The sequence below is a fragment of the Chelonoidis abingdonii genome, chromosome 26, assembly GCF_003597395.2.
Source record: "Chelonoidis abingdonii isolate Lonesome George chromosome 26, CheloAbing_2.0, whole genome shotgun sequence".
Taxonomy (NCBI): domain Eukaryota; kingdom Metazoa; phylum Chordata; order Testudines; family Testudinidae; genus Chelonoidis; species Chelonoidis abingdonii.
This window is the reverse complement of record NC_133794.1, coordinates 12,403,911-12,423,085: the sequence shown is the minus strand read 5'-3', so window position 1 is coordinate 12,423,085 and position 19,175 is coordinate 12,403,911. Positions and strand designations below refer to the sequence as shown.

The window sequence follows — 19,175 nt, the reverse complement described above, 5'->3', positions numbered from 1 at the left end:
AACACCTTTGAGAATCCGGGCCTAAACCCCTTAATGTTGTAATATAAAACCAATTTCAGTGGGAGCTGAATGCGGCCATAAAAACTTCTAGTTGCTAACGGACAGAAGGAGATGTCCCAATCATGCAGCTTTGAAGTAAGATGTTGCAGAGCGTTCACACTTGTAATTAAAACTCTTGTAGATTCCTTTGAATTATTTTGCATTAACGAGTTCTGTGCAGGGAAAAAAAGACAAAGCGAGGGGAGACGATCATTGAGTAACAGAGGTAATTTCATTCCATGAACGCTGACAAGCGAGGTCTGCGTTTTTATCCACTTCAAAGGTGTGTTTAAGGGGGTTGAAAAGGGTGAGTTGCTGCAAGGCAAATCCAAGCCCGTAAACAGTTTTAATGAATTAACTAGCTTCAACCAAGCCCAGCCCTTCAATCGTATATAAGGAGAAGCCACAGCTTCCATCTCAGAGGGGGCTCAGTCTCGTTTCTCTCTCTTTCTCTCTCTGTGCTCTCATCCTGCATCACACCCTTTGGTTTCTTCTTTCTGACAGGTCACCATGAACAGGAAGTTCAGTTCTAAGTCTGGGAGTGGGGCTAGGGGTTTTAGTGGCCGCTCTGCAACCACCACCATCACTTCCAGTGGCAACAGAGCTGGCTTCAGTTCATCTTCGTTGTCTCGCATTGGGAGAAGAAGTGGAGGGTACAGTGGTGGTTTTGGCAGCAGGAGCCTCCATAACCTGGGCGGAAACAAAAGCACTTCCATCCGCATAGGGGGTGGAGGCTTCCGGAGCGTGGGGCTTGGATTCGGTGGTGGTGGCAGCTTTGGTGGTGGTGGATTTGGTGGTGCTGGTTATGGTGGTGGTGGCGGATTTGGTGGCAGCAGTGGATTTGTCTCTAGTGGGTATGTCAGTGGAGGATATGGGGTCGGTGGGGGATATGGTGGCGGAGGCTTTAGTGGCGGCAGAACTGGTCCTGTTTGGTCTCCTGGCGGCATCCAGCAAGTCACCGTGAACCCCAACCTCCTGGCACCCCTCAACATCGAAATTGACCCGGAGGTCCAGAAAGTGAAAGTGCAGGAAAGAGAGCAGATCAAGACCCTCAACAACAAATTTGCATCATTCATTGACAAGGTGAGACCAACAATTCAACTTCTCAGGCACGAGGAATCCAACAGCATGGGAGACTTCCATGTTCTGCAGAAGAAGAAGGAGTTAATGGTCCTTTTGGATATTGGCCTTGAAGAACACATCTCGAGGCAGCATCCTGGTTAGGAGTTAGCTCCTTATTACATTTTTACTTATTCCTTACTCATGCAACCTATTACTGATCTCAAGTCAGGACTGACTGAAAAACTAAGTAAGGGCCCTAGGTTTGGGTCGGACATGAAGGCATAAAATGATGTGCAGTAACTAGGAGTTATTTGCAATGTCTATGCCAAGCACATTTTTTCCAGGTGTTTGTAACAGTACAAATAAAACTGAATCTCTTTCTTTCTCTCTTTCTCTTCTCTGTCTCCCCCTGTGTCCCCCATCTGTCTCCCTCTATCTCCATCATTGTATTTCATACATTTTTGCCTCCACAACATAGCGATTGGCTTTTATGGATTTGAATCTTAGCTGTAACGGACTGGATTTGACAAGATACTTAAATATGGGCATAATTGGACTATGATGCATCAAGCATGTGAATCAGCCCATGGATTTCAATGGGACTTTTCACATGATTCAATTTATATGTGCTCTTAAGTATTTTGCTGAATCAGGTCCAAAGTGACTTCAATGTACTTACCATGTGGTTTAATAAAGTTATCTATCTATCTATCTATCTATCTATCTATCATTATTATTTTATTATTTTATTTTATTCATTATGCAGCTATTTGGGGATAACCAACTTCCTTTTATTACTCCTTATCTCAATTTTTCCCTAAAAATGCCAGAGTGGAATATTCCACCTCTCTGCTTAGCACTCATATAGAGCCAGATCCTTAGCTGTTGTAAATCAGCAGCTTTGTAAACTGACTCCCATTACTAGGGCCAAAACTTCATCTGGCGTTAATCTGTGTATCTCCATGGCCTTCAATGGAGGTAAGTCGATTCACACCAGCTGAGGAGCTGGTCCATCAATGTTCTGATGTGACAGCTTCCCCTCTCATCTTGATTCCAAAAGAAGAACCAAGAAGGATTTCTGCTTCATCTCTCTTAGTGGGAGTAATTCTATCAACTTCAAGCCTGATTTACAGTTGTATAACTAACAGCAGAGTCTGGTCCAATGCCATAGGGATATTGTCCAACAATTAACATCCTCTTGCCTGTTGGGTTTCAGGTTCGATTCCTGGAGCAGCAGAATAAGGTGCTGGAGACCAAATGGGACCTCTTGCAGCAGCAGGGCACCACCATCACTAAGATTCCTATTGACCCCCTTTTTGATGCATATATCAATAATCTGAGGCGGAAGCTAGATAGCCTAGTGACTGACAGAGGTCGGCTAGATGGAGAGCTGAGGAACATGCAAGATCTCCTGGAAGATTTCAGAAAGAAGTAAGTCAGAAAGACCAGCCTGAGAAATGTAATGATTTTGTTCCCTTTCCTTGGCACGGATTTCTGGTTGTGGTTCATGCGGGAGCTATTTTCATTCCTATTAAAATAACGAGAGCTTTTAAATCATGTAATTACAGGATAATCAAATCTGCTCTGCTTTCAGGACAGTTCTCATGGCTATAATTAATATAATACGCAATGTTTGCCTTGAACCGTATGCACATTTTATGGTATGCTCATCAACCTTGGAAAAATATTTTATAGCATATGAAATCTATCTATCTATCTATCTATCTATTTATTTTATATCATATTATCTTATCTTACACTTCTAACATGCTTATCACTGTAGTATCTTTTATTACAATTTGGGTGCCTAACTCCATGTAAACTCTCTGGAAATCTCAGTCTTAATCACCAAGATAAACGTAATCTTGGCTTGAAGATGATAAAGGGGACACACTCATAATGTAAGAGCAAAACTATGATACCAATCAGAAAAACACAGCAATGCTCCAGGTCCAAACTACTGTTGTATTGAGTTAAGAATGTAATGTGTTGAATAATATCTCTGATCCATTGCAACAAAGCTTACATTGGAGACTTCACAGTTAGCAGTCATCATCCAGATGAAGTTGCCAGAGATTAGCATTGTATGTAAGAACCTGGCAGCCACATGCCTTGCACCACAGCTTACGACTTTTTCCTCGTAGTTGAGAAGGTAGAATTCAAACATGTCTCTTTACCCAACAGATTTGAAGAGGAAGTCCACAGGCGCACATCTGCAGAAAATGAATTTGTGGTGCTCAAAAAGGTGGCCAATGCATCTCTCTCTCTTGCTCTCTGTTATTATTCTATAGCTATCTGAGGATAAGGCAGCAGATTGTTGCAGAAGTTTAGAATTGTAGACACTGAACAAGCAACAGTGAAAAAGATAATACTGCAAGGAAAAATTCCTATGTATTATAATTTCTGTTAAAATCCAAGATAAATCCATCCTGTGTCCTGAAGTTGGTAACCACAGTTGTTGCATTAATTTAAGCGTCTTACTTATTGCATTAACGTTTCGGGGGGCGAGGGGGTGTTGTATTTTTCTTGAAAGAAATGACAAAGAAAAATTGACCATGTTTAATATTAATATCTTTTTAAAAATAGGTATTAGTTAATAGTTTTAATAAATAGATTATTGTCGTTTGTTATGGGGTCCAACAGACCAATAGGTTGCTTATAGCACCATCGACCAAGGTGCTTATAACCACCACCAATACATGTCTGTAACACACTTATAACATCTGTTAACCATTTATAAACAGAACCTTAGTGGAAAATGCAGCCAAAACATTTGAAAGGCCAAATTCAGCTCTCAGTTACATCAGTGTGAATCTGCAGTAACTGAGACCCCGAACCTCAATGGTGCTTTGGTATCAAACTCAGTGGAAATATAACTGCACTCCTGGGCTTGAGTCATTTGCACAAAGACCCCTTTACACTGCTTTAGCGGGTCAGACTGGTGAAAAGCAGCTTTGGGTTGTGCCTTCACTGCAGTGTTAGCTCTAGGTACGACTCGAGTGTTGCCCCAACCTGATTCCTGTCCACACACACAAATCTCTAGCTCCAGTTAAGCGGCGTAGTGCAGTGGGGACTCAGCTATAGGCTACAGCTCTGGGTTGGTTCAGTGTTGCTTCCAGGGTGGCTGCTCTCACTTGAGCTAGTAATTCAAGCAGAGTAACTCGCAGGGCTGCCCAAAGGGTGGGGCAAGTGGGGCAATTTGCCCTAAGCCCCCGTGAGAATATAGTATTCTATAGTATTGCAACTTTTTTTTTATGGAAGGGACCCCCAAAATTGCTTTGCTCCAGACCCCTGAATCCTCTGGGTGGCCCTGGTAACTCAAGACAACTTTTGCTGAGAAGACAAACCCCTGAGTGTAAACGGGATCAGACTCAAACCCAATAGCTCTTGCCCTCGGTAGCGTTGTCCCAACACTTGGTGTGTTGTTTCAGGAAGTGGATGCTGCCTACATGAAAAAAATGGAACTTCAAGCAAAGGTGGATTCCCTCATCGATGAGATAAACTTTCTGCGAGCTGTCTATGAAGCGGTAAGGCTCCTATTCAGAGGCTCCTTTCCATAAGACCACATTGCTCTTTTCCCAGTGACAATGTTATAATTGGAAGACCTCTCACATTTTGCTCTGCTTTATGTGTGCATGATGCAACTCCTGGAATGAGCGAGGTCACTAGTGAAATACTATGTCCAGTGCTGTGTTACCTACAGGAACTAGCTCAGATGCAAGGAGAGATCAGAGACACCAACGTTATCCTGCAAATGGACAACAGCCGAGATTTGGACCTGAACAGCATTATTGCCGAGGTCAAAGCTCAGTATGAAGACATTGCTAACAGGAGCCGGGCTGAGGCGGAGGCTTGGTACCAAAGCAGGGTGAGTCATCGTGCTGCTATGGAGCATATAAGAGTAGGTTGAGAATTCTCCCCATAGATTGCTGTAACCCAGTGCTTTGAATCCATAGCACTCAAAGCACTTGGCGAAAGAATGTCAGCTTCATTATCACCATTTCACAGATGGGGAAACTGAGGCAACAGAGTGGAAAAGTGACCTGCCCAATGTCAACCAGGAGATCAGTGTCAGCACTAGGCATAGAACCCAGTTCTACTGGTTAATTTAACCACAAAATGATCCATCTTCACCATCTTAAATAATAATAACGCCCAGCGTAGGGAACTGCACCTTTAAGAGTTTAGTCTCCTGAGGGCTGCAATACCTTGGTCTAATTTCAGTTGTTGGGTTTAATGAATGTTGAGTGTGGCTGGTGGCCTGCGATATATAGGACGTAAGGCTAGATGCTTTTGTGGTCCTTTTTGGTCTTAAACTCTGTGACTCTGTAAATCTGAGAGGCTCTGGCAAGACCCAGTTGGAACTGGTGTATCACCAGCTAGCTCTTATCCATAGCTTTTCATCCATACATTACACAGGACTTTATAATAGATGGGGAAACTGAGGCACAGGTAGGCCAAATGCCTTGCCCAAGGTCCCACAGCAAGGCAGTGGCAGAGATGGGAATAGAACCAAGTTCTCAGCCACTCTCTTATGTCCTCAATGAAAATAGCTCTGTCAGTGTGACCAGACAGCAAATGTGAAAAATCAGGACAGGGGTGAGGGGTAATAGGAGCCTATATAAGAAAAAGACCCCAAAATCAGGACTGTCCCTATAAAATCAGGACATCTGGTCACCCTAAGTACACTGTAATTACATGCCAGTTTTTCCAGTGGAGGTTACCCATGGCGCTCCTCAGCATATCAAGCCATCCTAATCCCGTCAGCCTCAGCTTCCACAGTTGTGCTCTCATTTTCTGGGGTCAAAATAGGATTCCCTTGGAATGTCCTTACATGATCCCTGTGGATAAGTGACAGGACCCATATGGATTTTCCATCCCACTTAATTCATATATTAATGTGTCAGTCATATCACTGCTTAGTAACACCTCAGCTGCAAGCAGAGGACCTCACCCTCCCTGATTGAACTAACCTCGCTATCTCCAGACTGATTCTTGCCTGCATATTTATACCTGCCTCTGGAAATTTCCATTACATGCTTCTGACAAAGTGGGTATTCACCCACGAAAGTTTATGCTCAAATAAATCTGTTAGTCTTAAAGGTGCCACAGAACTCTCTGTTGCTTTTTACAGATCCAGACTAACACAGCTACCCCTCTGACGCTTAGTAGCTGTTATTAAAGTATTTGTTCACTTGAGGCCTAAAAGTGTGATAGATGCATTATGAAACAAACACAAAAACTGTTTGGAGAAATTCCAATGGAACCATTGTCCTTTGGACTCTTTCATTCAGCCAAAATCAAACCACTTCACAAAATCAGGTCAAGTTCACCCACATTTCGTTTTGGAAGAAAACCAAGGGGAAAAAAGTTTGCATATGGTCAGACTGAAACATTTCAATTATTTTTTGCTGGTGAAAGGACTTTTCATTTCAATTTTTAAAATGATATAATATATTACAAAAGAAACAGTTGGAAATCAAAATGAAATGTTTGGATTTTTCAAAAACAAATGTTTCAATCATCCTCAAACAATATTTTTTTGAAATTTGCCTTCATGGAGAATTACAAATTTTGAAACCTCAAATCTTTCATGAAATGGAGCTTCCATCCACTCCCAACTGTCATAAAGACAGAGGATAAAATTTTCAAAACTTTCAATGATCACTGATAAAGTTTGCAGATGACACAAACTGGGGGAGTGGTAAATAACGAAGAGGAGAGGTCGCTGATTCAGATGGTTTGGTAAACTGAGTGTAAGCAAACACGTGTTTTAATGTGGCTAAATGTAAATATGTATGTAACGCCGACAGGCTCCACTTGTCGGCGGATGGGATCGAACTGGGGGTCTTTGGAGTTTAGTGCATGAGCTAAAAGTCATATGGCCCTTAGCTAAGGCTGTAGAGGAGACTCATTAAATCGCTTTCTCTCTAAGTGGTCTCAATGCCACTAGATGAGACAGAACAGCCCACTCAGAAGGTGTGTGGGTTACATACACATCTGGGAATAAAGAATGCAGGCCATACTTACAGGCTGAGGGACTCTATCCAGGGAAGCAATGACTTTGGAAAGGATTTGGGGATTGCGACGGATAAGCAGCTAAACATGAGCTCCCAGTGCAATGCTGTGGGCAAAAGATCTAATGTGATCCTGGGATGCATAAACAGGGGAATCATGAGTAGGAGGAGAGAGTTTATTTTAACTCTGTATTTGGCACTGGGGAAGCACTGCTGGGATACGGTGTCCAGTTCTTGTGCCTGCAATTCAAGAAGGATGCTGGTAAATTGGAGAGGGTTCAGAGACGAGCCATGAGAATGATTGAAAGATTCCATGCCTTATAGGCGCTCAGTCTATTTAGTTTAACAAAGAGAAGATTACGGGGTGACCTGATCACAGTCGATAAACACTTTCACAGGGAACAAATATTTAACGATGGGCTCTTCAGTCTAGCAGAGGAAGGTATAACATGATCCAATGGCTGGAAGTTGGAGCTAGACAAATTCAGGCTAGAAATAAGGCATACATTGTTAACAGTGAGAGTAAATAACTATTGATACAATTTACCAAGGGTCGTGGTGGATTCTCCATCACTGACAATTTTAAAATCAAGATTGGATGTTTTTCTGAAAGATCTGCTCTAGGAATTATTTGGGGGGAAGTTCTGTGACCTCTGCTATAGAAGAAGTCAGACTAGATGATCACAGTGGTCCCTACTGGTGGTAGAATCTATGACTCTATGATCTGAACATCTCACACACATTGGTAAACGTTTCCTTTGATATTATGCTGACAGCTGGTTAGAAGAAACTGCAATTTTTTTCCCATCTCCCCCTAGTTCCTCTTCCAATTTATTTATTTATTTTAAAGATGAAAAAAAAATAGAAAAATGTCAAAATTTAGATAATTTTCAACAACATAAAAAAAAATATCATTCACTGGTAGAAAAACAGAGGGGAAATTGCATTCAAGTTTTTCCCAATTTGAAATTGGGAAATTGGAAATTTGAAACATGTCTTCAAATCCAGGTATGAAAATCTTTTCTAATGACCTTATGGCTCGTATCTTTCAGTATCAAGAGCTTCAGGTCACGGCCACGACACATGATGAAGACCTGAAGGTCACCAGGAATGAGATCGCTGAAGTGAGCCGGGTGATCCAGAGGCTGAAATCTGAAATAGATAGTGTGAAAAAACAGGTGGGAAAGATCTTAATTATGGAATCAACATGATTTGTGGTGTTTATTACATACCATTTTAATGAGCTCTTTCACCTTGTGAGTGATACTTACTCTCTGCGTTGTCAACTCTTGTGACATCTAGTGTTTTTCTTAAAGCCCTGGCTCTCGAAGTCTAGTTATTTCTTGAGAATCTCTACTTCTATTTATTTATTTATTTATTTTGTTTTTTAACTAAGTTTCTAGTTCTCATGATTGCAGAGTAAAGCTTGGAAATGAGTCTCCATCATGTCATAAAGGTTCAAAAACCTGGACACATGAATTTTTTTTTTATTTGAAAGCCAGTCTTATGATTTTGGGGGACCTAATTCTTGATTTTTGAATGCTTGGGTTAGAAATACTGGTTTTCTGGTATGTAAGGAACTGCTGAAGTCAAAGGATTCTGTTTAAGCTCTCTGGGCCAAATCCTCTTCTGATAAAAATTGATGTAGCTAGGTATATTTGGGTCCTGCCTTAGGGCAGAGACCTGGACTAGTGACCTCTTAAGGTTCCTTCCAGCCCTACGTTTCTGTGTTTTTTTGACTCATGGAAATCAATCGAGCTGCACTGATGAGGATAGGGCCAATTATATTTAAGTGCAAAACTATTCTGACATTTCAAGGCATCTTGGAATATTCACAGGTATCTCAACAGTGCTTTCCGGCATTCTGGAAGGAATGTCATGTGGTATGGAATAAAATACACTCTCCTCCATGATCCGGATTGGTATATGTCACCATTAAAAACCAATAATGAACAGCAGAACTCCTGGAAACTGCATAATTCAGTCAGTTATATATGCAGAATCTGACCCGTACAACAGCAAGGAATGTAGGGTAAATCTTTCCAAAGCACCTAAAGGCAAAAATTTCCAAAGTGTCTGAGTAAGTTAGAACTATAAGTCACATTTTCAAAAGTGGCTTAGGCATTCAGAGGCATTTTCAAATGAGCTCAGGTGCCTAACCCTTATTGAAATCAATGGAAGTTAGGAGTGTATGTATCTTTTTGGATCTGGGCCTACATCCCTTTTGAAAATGGGATTTAGATTCCTAAATCAGGTGCTTTTGAGAATTTTATGTAGAGTGCTTTCTATCCTAAGGGTGTGTCTACACTTACTGTAGATTGGTGCTGTGGCAATCAATCCACTAGGGGTCAATTCAGTGGGTCTAGTGAAGATCCACTAAATCGACCGCAGACTGCTCTCCCATCGACTCTGGTTCTCCACCAGAAATAAAAGTAAATAATAATTGGAGATATACCTATCACCTGGAACTGGAAGGGACCTTGACAGGTCATTGAGTCCAGCCCCCTGCTTCACTAGCAGGACCAAGTATTGATTTTTGCCCCAGATCTCTAAATGGCCCCCTCAAGGGCTGAACTCACAACCCTGGCTTTAGCAGGCCAATGCTCAAACCACTGAGCTATCCCTTGGCAAGCATATGGTAAATTGAAGGGAGAGTTTCTCCCGTTGACCCAGCACGATGTAGACACTGCAATAAGTTGACCTAAACTACGTTGACTCCAGCTACATTATTCATCTAGCTGGATTTTGCATAACTTAAGTTGACTTAACCCCGTAGTGTAGACCTGCCCTAAGAATTTCAATGGAACCACTCCCACTAGTTAGCCTTCTGTTTGCAGCTGTTTCTCTGTCAGGACTTTGGAGATATTTCATAGAAGTCTGAGCAATGAGGAACAAAAATGGTTAAAGAGGTGGGTGCCCATGTCCTTCCTTCTATACTGTGAAGAGAGAAAGAAATCCAAGGGGCTAGAAATCCACTAACTATATAGCTTGCTCTTTGGGTGACACTGGCAGCTGGACTCTCAGGCCTGGTCTACACTAGGATTTTACTTCAGTATAACTGCATCTCTCCGGGGTGTGAAAAATCCAGCCTCTTGAGAGATGTAGCTATTCTGACCTAACCAGTGGTGTAGACAGCACTGGATTGATGGAAGAATTCTTTCATCAACCAAGCTACTGCCTCTCGAGAGGTGGATTAACTACAGCGACAGGAGAACCCCTCCCGTCGGCACAAGTTGCGTCTACACTGAAGCGCTACAGTGGAACAGATATGCCGCTTTAGCGTTTTAAGTGTAGACATACTCTTGGGTTTATTAATTCAAACCTTTCTGTGACCCAAAAGCATGCCTTGTGATTTCAATTATTACTAAAGCAATGAAAGACAGATATCCAGAAAAAAGACAATGGCCAGTTGCCTCCTCTTGTGGCGCAGGTGGGTCATGCTGGATTTCTTCTATGTACCTCCGACTACCCCTTACAGTCCACCACATTTTAGACACATCCAAATAACATATCCGTCAGTTCTCTTTCAATCACCATCAAGTACAGTATTATGGGTTTTATGCAACACCTACAACACACCTGCACAACTTCGGTTTGCAGCATGTTTGCTGCCCACGCTGTTTTCATCTGATTATTGCTCTTTTCCAGTTGGTTCCTTACCACTGATCACGCACACGTGACTACACTCTGATTACACAGGTTACTACATTCTTTACTCGATATCATGGACTTTCTCCTGTTTTTCTCTGATTGCCTCTCGGCAGCAGATATTTTATATCCATGGTGGTGCAATTTTGGCGCATCCTATGGTCAAAACATCACCCACATAGCAACCTATAAAACATCACCTAAGCAAGCTTATATAAGAAACAACTCCAAAGCCAAACAAAGGGTAGGTGAGTCAGCATAAGTATCACCTCCAGACTCATTCCACAGACATGAATGAGCCTTGTCACAATTCCCAATACTAGAATATCATGATTTGTCCCTTCCAGATTGCTGGGCTGCAAACGGCAATTGCTGATGCTGAGCAACGTGGGGAGCTGGCCCTCAAAGATGCCCGGGGTAAGCTCGCTGATCTTCAGAATGCCCTTCAGACCACCAAGGATGAACTGGCTCGTTTGCTGCGTGATTACCAGGAGCTGATGAACGTCAAGCTGGCCCTGGATATTGAGATCGCCACCTACAGGAAACTGCTGGAGGGAGAAGAGTGCAGGTAGGTGCAAAACACAAATAGTGTATGGTAATTATGGGGCCGGATCCTCAGCTGGAATAAATCAGCAAAGTTTCTGTCTATGAGGCTGAGTTGCTTCCAGATTAACTCCCCACATTCCCTGTTCCACTGTTGTCTTCCCAGTGAAAGTCCTGGCAGAGAACATTGGCCCTCTGACTCTAGTTCCAATGATCACGAGAGGCTGGACTCTTACAAAAATTTTGGGTGTGGAGCCCTTGAAAATCTGCCCCTGAGATCTTTTGCAAATGTTGTCATAATTAGTGTGAATGAGAATCAGACCCCTTGTCCTTTTGGGAAGCCCTCTGCATTTCAAAGTTTAGTAATTGTATTATAGTGATTTATGCGGTGATTTATATGAATTACCTTTTCTTTCCCTGACAGGATGTCTGGAGAATATGCTGATCCTGTGAGCATCTGTAAGTATCTCAAGGATTCACCTTCATTTGTCAGAATTAGAGCTGGTCTGAAAATAAAGGGGTGTGCGTATTTTTGAAGAAATTCAATTCAGAAATGCCCAGGGGAGTTGTAGTTTGGGTGCCTCAAACATCCATTTTCCTGTATAGGCTGGATTCCCTGGTTGGACTACATTTCCCATGATGCACCATGGACTCCTCTCAGTGAACAGAGGCTGTGCATGAGAAAGTCCTTGGCCATGGTGCATCATGGAAGCTGTAGCCCAGCTTTGGAGCTTGGTCCATAGAGGGGAATGGGGACATGAGGCACATGTCTGAATTACAACTCCCATGAGGCATTTCAGCAGCAATTCTGAATTTAAATATTTTGGTTTTCAGGCATATGGTTTTTCAAAGAAAAATGGCAATTTTCCAAGGAAAAAATTTATTTGGTCAAAATCCCAAATTTCCATCAAAAAACAGTGGCAGAAAATTTTTAACTAGCTGTAACACCAGAATTTGTCTCTCTTTGGGAATCACAAGCTGTTCCCTGAATAACCAGAGGGATGTTTTTCTTGCAGCTGTGGTCAGCAACACTACCAGCGTAGCTGGCAGCGGTGGCGGAGTTGGAAGCGGATACGTCCTTGGTGGAGGAGGTGGAGGTCGTGGAAGTGGCCTCAGTCTTGGTGGAGGTGGTCTTGGCCTTGGAATTGGCAGTGGGAGTGGTTTTGGAATTGGTGGCAAAAGTGGCATCAGTGTTGGTGGAAGTGGGATTGGTTTAGGAGGAAGCAGTTTTGGCTATGGAGGGGGGGTCACCTCTGGAGGAGGAAGCAGCTCTAGCATAAAATATGTCTCGACATCCTCTTCATCAAGCAAAAAGTTAATTAGATAAAATGTAAAAACTCAACTCAGGAACCTCTGAATTAACCCAGGTTTTTGCTGCTTGGTGACGGGAACTCCCACCCCACCTTTCAACATTCATGGGGAAAAATCCCCCTCATCCTGGGACAAAATTTTGTCCTCAGTTGCACTGAAGTCAATAGGTCTGAATGGGAGTAACTGAGAGAGTAGAGTTGGCATCTGACCCATTGTTCACTGGGAAACTGAGATAACTATAGCAGCATTGATATACTTTCCCTATAGCTTTGCCTCATTCAGGACTTGGCTCTGTTGTTAACTGCACCAATTTTACTCCAGTGTAGTGACTGGGGGCCTGATTCTCCTCTCCCTTATCTTTGTCCTGCACTGGTGTAAATCCATCACGTCCAATTCTCCGTTGCCCTGCCATGGTGCAATATGTGTGTGAGATTCCCTGTAAATAACTGCACAGGGTGCAGGATAGCAGAGAATCAGTCTCATTGACTTCAGTAGACAAACTCCTGAGTTATGCCAGTGTAAGTGAAATCAGAATCAGGCCCTACATTTTCAGCGTTCTGGTTGCTGTGGATGTCCACCGTTATTTCCACACTCATGAAGTAACCCTGGGTTTTTCCACTCCGCCACTGTCTCCTGAATTTCACTGCATCAGCTCACAGGTGGTTCAGGGCTTGGTCAGGATAAGAAATATGGTTCATTGTACTGGCTTTCTGCAGAGGGCATGAATCCCACCCATTTAGCATCATGAACATTAATTGAGGCCATGAGCCAACAAATCTCTACTACTTCTTTTCTGCGGGCCCACTCCTGTGTGATGTTCCTAAAATGTAACAGCGTTGCCTTATTCTTTGCTCGTTGTTAAAGGACCTGCGGCTTTTCACTCTGTGCATCACTAATAAACTGCATTGTGTCATTAATGTCATGCGGCTGAGTTTTTAAACTAGGCTGTTGCCTTAAACTGCTGGCTGTTAGTCTTTCGTTGCACTGCGGTAACTTAGAATTAGGGCATGTCTATACTTACTTCTGGAGCGATCGATCCAGTGAGGGTTGATTTATTGCATCTAGTGAAGACACGATGAATCGACCGCCAAGCGTCCTCTGTTGACTCCGGTACTCCATTGGAGTGAGAAACATAGGGGAGCGTCAGCAGTCGACCTACTGCAGTGAAGATACCTCCACTTGAGGAAGCATGGGTATTATCCGTCACAAGGATAAAAATCAAATTCTGCCAAGCCCACTGATAAACTGTGATCAAGTCACACCTTCACCTTCTGTACATTACCCGCTGGATTGACGGGCAGCGATCGTTTCAGCAAGGGTCGATTTATCACGTCTAGTCTAGATGCAATAAATTGGCCGCCCAGAGCTCTCCCGTCAACTCCAGTACTCCACCAGGATGAGAGGCGCAAGCGGAGTCGACAGGAGTGCGTCAGCCATCGATTTACTGCAGTGAAGACACCACAGCAAGTAGATCCAAGTACGGGGGGGGCGGCTACATTATTCACACGGCTGGAGTTGCATAACTTAGATCGATTCCCCCCGGGCCCCTCCCCTAGTGTAGACCAGGCCCTTGTTAAGCAAAATAAATTTGACTTCCTCTAGTCTATCATGGTAAGGCATGTGTTCCAATTGTTTAACCATTCTCTGAACCCCCTCCAATTTATCACCATTCTCCTTGAACTGTGAGAACCCAGAACTGGACCCAGTAATTTTGCGGTGATCACAACCAGTGCCAAACAGAGGTATCTATCTACTCCTACTGTTTATGGCCCCTGTTTGTCTTTTTGCTCTGTATTTGTACAGCACCTGGCACAGTGGGGTACCATTCCTGCAATACTGCATCTAATAACGGGTGTAGAAGTGGCGGAGTGAGTCACGGCACCATCTAGTGGCTCTTCCCCACAGAGAGACTAAATGCCAGGCTCAGCTGTTTGAAGCCTGTGCGATGGCTGGATCTGAAGAACAAGTGTCCTATCCCTGGCTTCCTCTGTGGGGATGGTTGATATGACGTTGGTGTCTGCTGCTTGCCGAGCGTGAAGCCATCATAGACCCACTGCAGGCAGGTGGGGTTCACAGCCACTCTGTTCCCTCGGTGTTTCTGGGTCAGAGGGAGCAGCTTTATTATGGAATAGGTACAAAAGGAATGATATTCTCCCTGCATGGCCGTCTACTCCAATACTGCACATCAACCTCTAAGAGCCGTGCTGAAGCTAAACTCTCCTGCTTTTACAGGAAAGAAGGATACTCTTTTGGTTAGAGTATTAGCCTGTAGCACAGAGGTGGGCAAATTATGGCCCGCAGGCCACATCCAGCCCACAGGACTGTCTTGCCCAGTCTCTAAGCCCCTGGCCAGGGAGGCTAGCCACCAGCCCCTCCCCCACTGTTCCCCCGCAGCTTCGCCACCGCATGGGCAGAGTGGCTTGGCCCACCTCCCAGGCTTTCCAGTAAGCCTGTCCTGCTGCTCTGAGCAGCATGGTAAGAGGGCAGGGGAGGTTGGATAGGGGGTGGGGAATCCCAGGAGGGGGCGGTCAGGGGACAAGAAGCAGGGAGGGTTGGATTGGGGGTGGCATCCCGGGAAGGCAGGGTGTCACGGGAGGGGGTGATCAGGGGCCAAGGAGCAGGGGGGGTTGGATGGGTCGGGGGTTCTGAGGGGGACAGTCAGAGGGTGGGAAGTGGGAAGGGGCGAAGAGGGAGCAGGGACCAGGCTCTTTGGGGAGGCACAGCCTTCCCTACCCAGCCCTCCATACCATTTCACAACCCCTATTTGGCCCTTGAGCCAAAAAGTTTGCCCGCTCTTGCTGTAGCAGAAGGAGGCTTTTAGGCATAGGTGTAGTTTGACTTCTATATTTGGGGAGGGCCACTGCCAATGAAGCCATGCGCAGGGGGCAAATTCCGCCTCTCCCCAGAGCGTGCAGGGTTGGGCCTGCCGTGGGGTCACCTGCCCCAGTGTGTGTTTGGTCTCACACAGGAACCTGGGGGAGGGGAAGGGGGGCTAATGGAAGCCGTGGCTGGAAACCACCCAGCCTCTAGGGCTTTGGGGCAGGGTCGGAGCTGGGGCTGTCCCACTCCTGTGCATGAATTTCCCATTGACTCAGAGCCAGATCCGTGCTTGGTCACATGGTGCCGCTGGGCCTCCTCCCTGCATGGTATCTGGCGGAGCTGAGCCTGTCAGGTGACCTCCAAGGCCAGACGAACTGCGAGCTGTGCCCAGTGGGGAGAGGCAGGAGCAACAGCTGGGTGGGGAGACTGAGGATAAGGGGTGGAGCCTGCCAGGGAGGAGACTAATGACTCGAGCTGTTTGGTGGATGGCCAAACCTTTAAATTGCTTCCCCCCTCCGCCAACATCCCCCACCTCCATCCATGCTTTCAGGCACTCCTCGCTCTGCCCCAGACTTCCTGTACAGCCTTGAGCAAGTCACTTAATCTCTCTGGGAGCCAGTTCCCCATCTGTTAAATGGAGATAATGATCCTTCCTTTGGGTGTTGGGATTGTACACGCTCTGGAGCGGGGATTGTCTCTTACTATATATACATGTAATGACTAGCACAATACAGCTCTCTATAAAATTAAGGTCTCTAGGTGTTCATGTCTTATAAATAATAACTTAAGCAACACTATGTTAATATGATCCACAGGTGACTGTGGGTTTCAGGGCCTCACCTCTGCTTGATCCACAGAGGAGATGAGTCTCTTACAGCCCTGTCTAGAAAGCTGTAGCTACTTGTCTTTCCCTCCAGAGGTGTCTGGTTTAATTCTTGGCACGTTGGCAAACGTAGCAGCCCTCATATTAACAAGGCACAACTTTTTCAAAACAATAGGGGACCAAACTGTCTCCTTCAGTGGCAGAACCCTGCAGTGAAAGATAAGTGGGGAAGGAGGTGCACTGGGTGGACTGCATTACACTTGCAAAGGCCAGGAGAATCACAGTGGCTAGGGATTTCAAAGCTGGCAGGGGCATGCAGCCATGCAACTCCCCCTGAAATCTCTTATTCAGCATGGAAAATCTCGGTCAATGTCTCAAGGCAATATGGATGAGCAATTGCTCTCCATTGACCGCTCCCCCCTGCTGCTAGGCCGAGGAGATCTGGCCCACTAGCTAGTCAGTCGGTATGGCTCCATTGACTTCTAAGGAGCTACTCTGTTCCACCCCATCGGAGACTCTGCCATGGTTAGTTTAGCCTGGAGAAGATACTGGAGACTGCAAACATAAGAACGACCATACTGTTTCAGACTAAAGGTTCATTTAGCCCAGTATCCTGTCTTCCAATAGTGGCCAATGCCAGGTGCCCCACAGGGAATGAATAGATCAGGTAATCATCAAGTGATCCATCCCTTGGTACCCATTCCCAGCTTCTGGCAAACAGAGGCTCGGGACACCATCCCTGCCCATCCTGGCTAATAGCCATTGAAGGACCTATCCTCCATGAATTTATCTAGCTCTTTTTTGAACCCTGTTATAGTCTTGGCCTTCACAACATCCTCTGGCAAGGAGTTCCATAGGTTGACTGTCCATTGTGTGAAAAAAATACTTCCATTTGTTTGTTTGTTTGTTTGTTTTAAACCTGCTGCCTATTAATTTCATTTGGTGATTCCTAGTTCCTGTGTTAAGAGAAGGAGTAAATAACGCTTCTTTATTTACTTTCTCCACACCAGTCCTGATTTTATAGACCTCGATCGTATCCCCCTTAGTCATCTCTTTTCCAAGCTGAAAAGTCCCAGTCTTATTAATCTCTCCTCATACGGCAACGGTTCCATATCTCTAACAATTTTGTTGCCCTTTTCTGAACGTTTTCCAATTCCAATATCTCTCTTTTGAGATGGGGCAACCAGATCTAGCCAGGGCCGAGGAGCCAAGCATTCCACTGTAGTCTTTGCTTGAGGATTTGCTTTGTTAGCTTCAATGATTCATTTGTTTTGTTCCCATGTTGCTGCTGCCTCTAAATAAACTTCGCCATCTAGCGCTTTGAGCTGGTTCTTGACGAATGGATTGTGGCTGGTTCACTGGGTTACTCTGAGTTGAGTAAGACACGCCGACGCGGGGTGTCAGCCCAGGAGCACCCATCCTCACGAGTGCTGGAGGCACCACGCAAGTGCACTACTAGCTGGAGATGACTGGTTTTGTGCTAGCAAGTTGATGACAACACAAAGAGGATTCCCATCCCTACTAAAAGATTCAGATGTGCATCAACCAGCACCACCTGGTGGAAAAAAGGGGAACTTGTGCAGTCGTGGCAAAAACGGAACTCTGATGGTTACGTCTCTCTGGGCATGAGTGCTCCCAAGATCTGGAGATGCTTGAGTGCTCTTTGCCTTCCAAAGGAGCACAGATGAAAATGATTCCTTTGCGCTCCCTCTCCCTTTCTCCTGGGCCTCTTTCCAAAACTCCTGATGGGGAAGAATTCAGCAGAGATGATCTTTGCAGCCAAAACAATAAATAATTTAAAAAAAGGAGCGCTTGCTCAGACATGTAAACAAAATGCTCCATCAACTGAATCCAAAAAGATTGAGACGATCTGGTGTATTTTAACACTAGAAAAACTGTCCCCAATATTAAACAACACACGAAAAGAATCTGGACAGCTCTTGGGAAGGGGAAGTCATGCCAAGATGCCATAGCATTTAAAACCAGAAGGGATCATCCTTAAACCACCTTCATGCTCCCCTAATCTATGGGCTTATCTGTGCCAAGCCGGGCATCCACACCTACCACAGTACAAGTAAGAGCTGCCTGAGGGTTGTATCGTCAGCTTGTGGCTCCAAGGAATCATTTGGGCAGCTAGTGCAAATCGAGATTGCCTGGCCACACCCCCTTCTTTCATGGCCTCTTCCACCACTGTAACTGAATGTAATTTTCCCCAGCCATGCCCCCAGATCTGGCTGCCAGGGTGGAGGTGAGTTAGGACTTGCTGGAATGGCTCCACACCTGCAGCTGCTTTGCACAAGTATCTGGATTTGCTGGCTTCAGGACAAGGATGTCCTAATGTAGTTGAGGAACTGGCACCGATTGTTAGCTGAGGCTAAGGAACACTCAGCTCATTTGAGGTGGGAAATAAGCCTTTATTTACCTTCTGGATTGTGAGCATTTAGGATGTGTGTGAGTCATGTTTTCAAAGTTTCCGCTACAATTACAAAGGCTAGAAATGGACAAAAACAATAGAGAGCGAGCAGAGATTCTCATATGTTCACATGACTCCAGGAGCTGGGGCTTTAGGAAAAACATCAGCTCTCTTGAGAATAGAAACCACAAGAATTGGCAAGGCCGAAGCCTACAGAAATCTCTGAGGTTTACTCTGGATTGACAAAGACTCAACTGAGATCAGAATACACCTCTTTTTCTCATCCCAGCGCACAGCATATTCAAGCAACTTTGCATTGCAGTAAGGTTGTTTTCTACTTTTTGGGCACAGAGCCATGGATTCTTTCCATGCAAGTTTTTAGAGATATCCCCGCAGAATATGTTTTCATATTAACATGATATGTCAAAAATGCCAACCTCTGTGTCTGTTGCATCACTGGAGAGAGAAAAGATGTTTGTTCCTCCTGTTCACACCCATG

General features: G+C 44.7%; 1 protein-coding gene across 1 annotated transcript; it reads left to right on the top strand.

Moving 5' to 3' along the window:
• Nucleotides 1–549: 549 nt before the first annotated feature.
• LOC116828509 (keratin, type II cytoskeletal 75-like) lies at nt 550–12,636 on the top strand. The gene is made up of 9 exons (XM_032786812.1): nt 550–1,122; nt 2,318–2,532; nt 3,286–3,346; nt 4,533–4,628; nt 4,805–4,969; nt 8,171–8,296; nt 11,114–11,334; nt 11,734–11,768; nt 12,326–12,636. The coding sequence occupies exons 1-9, from the start codon at nt 550–552 to the stop codon at nt 12,634–12,636; spliced, it is 1,803 nt and encodes a 600-aa protein (XP_032642703.1).
• Nucleotides 12,637–19,175: the final 6,539 nt, after the last annotated feature.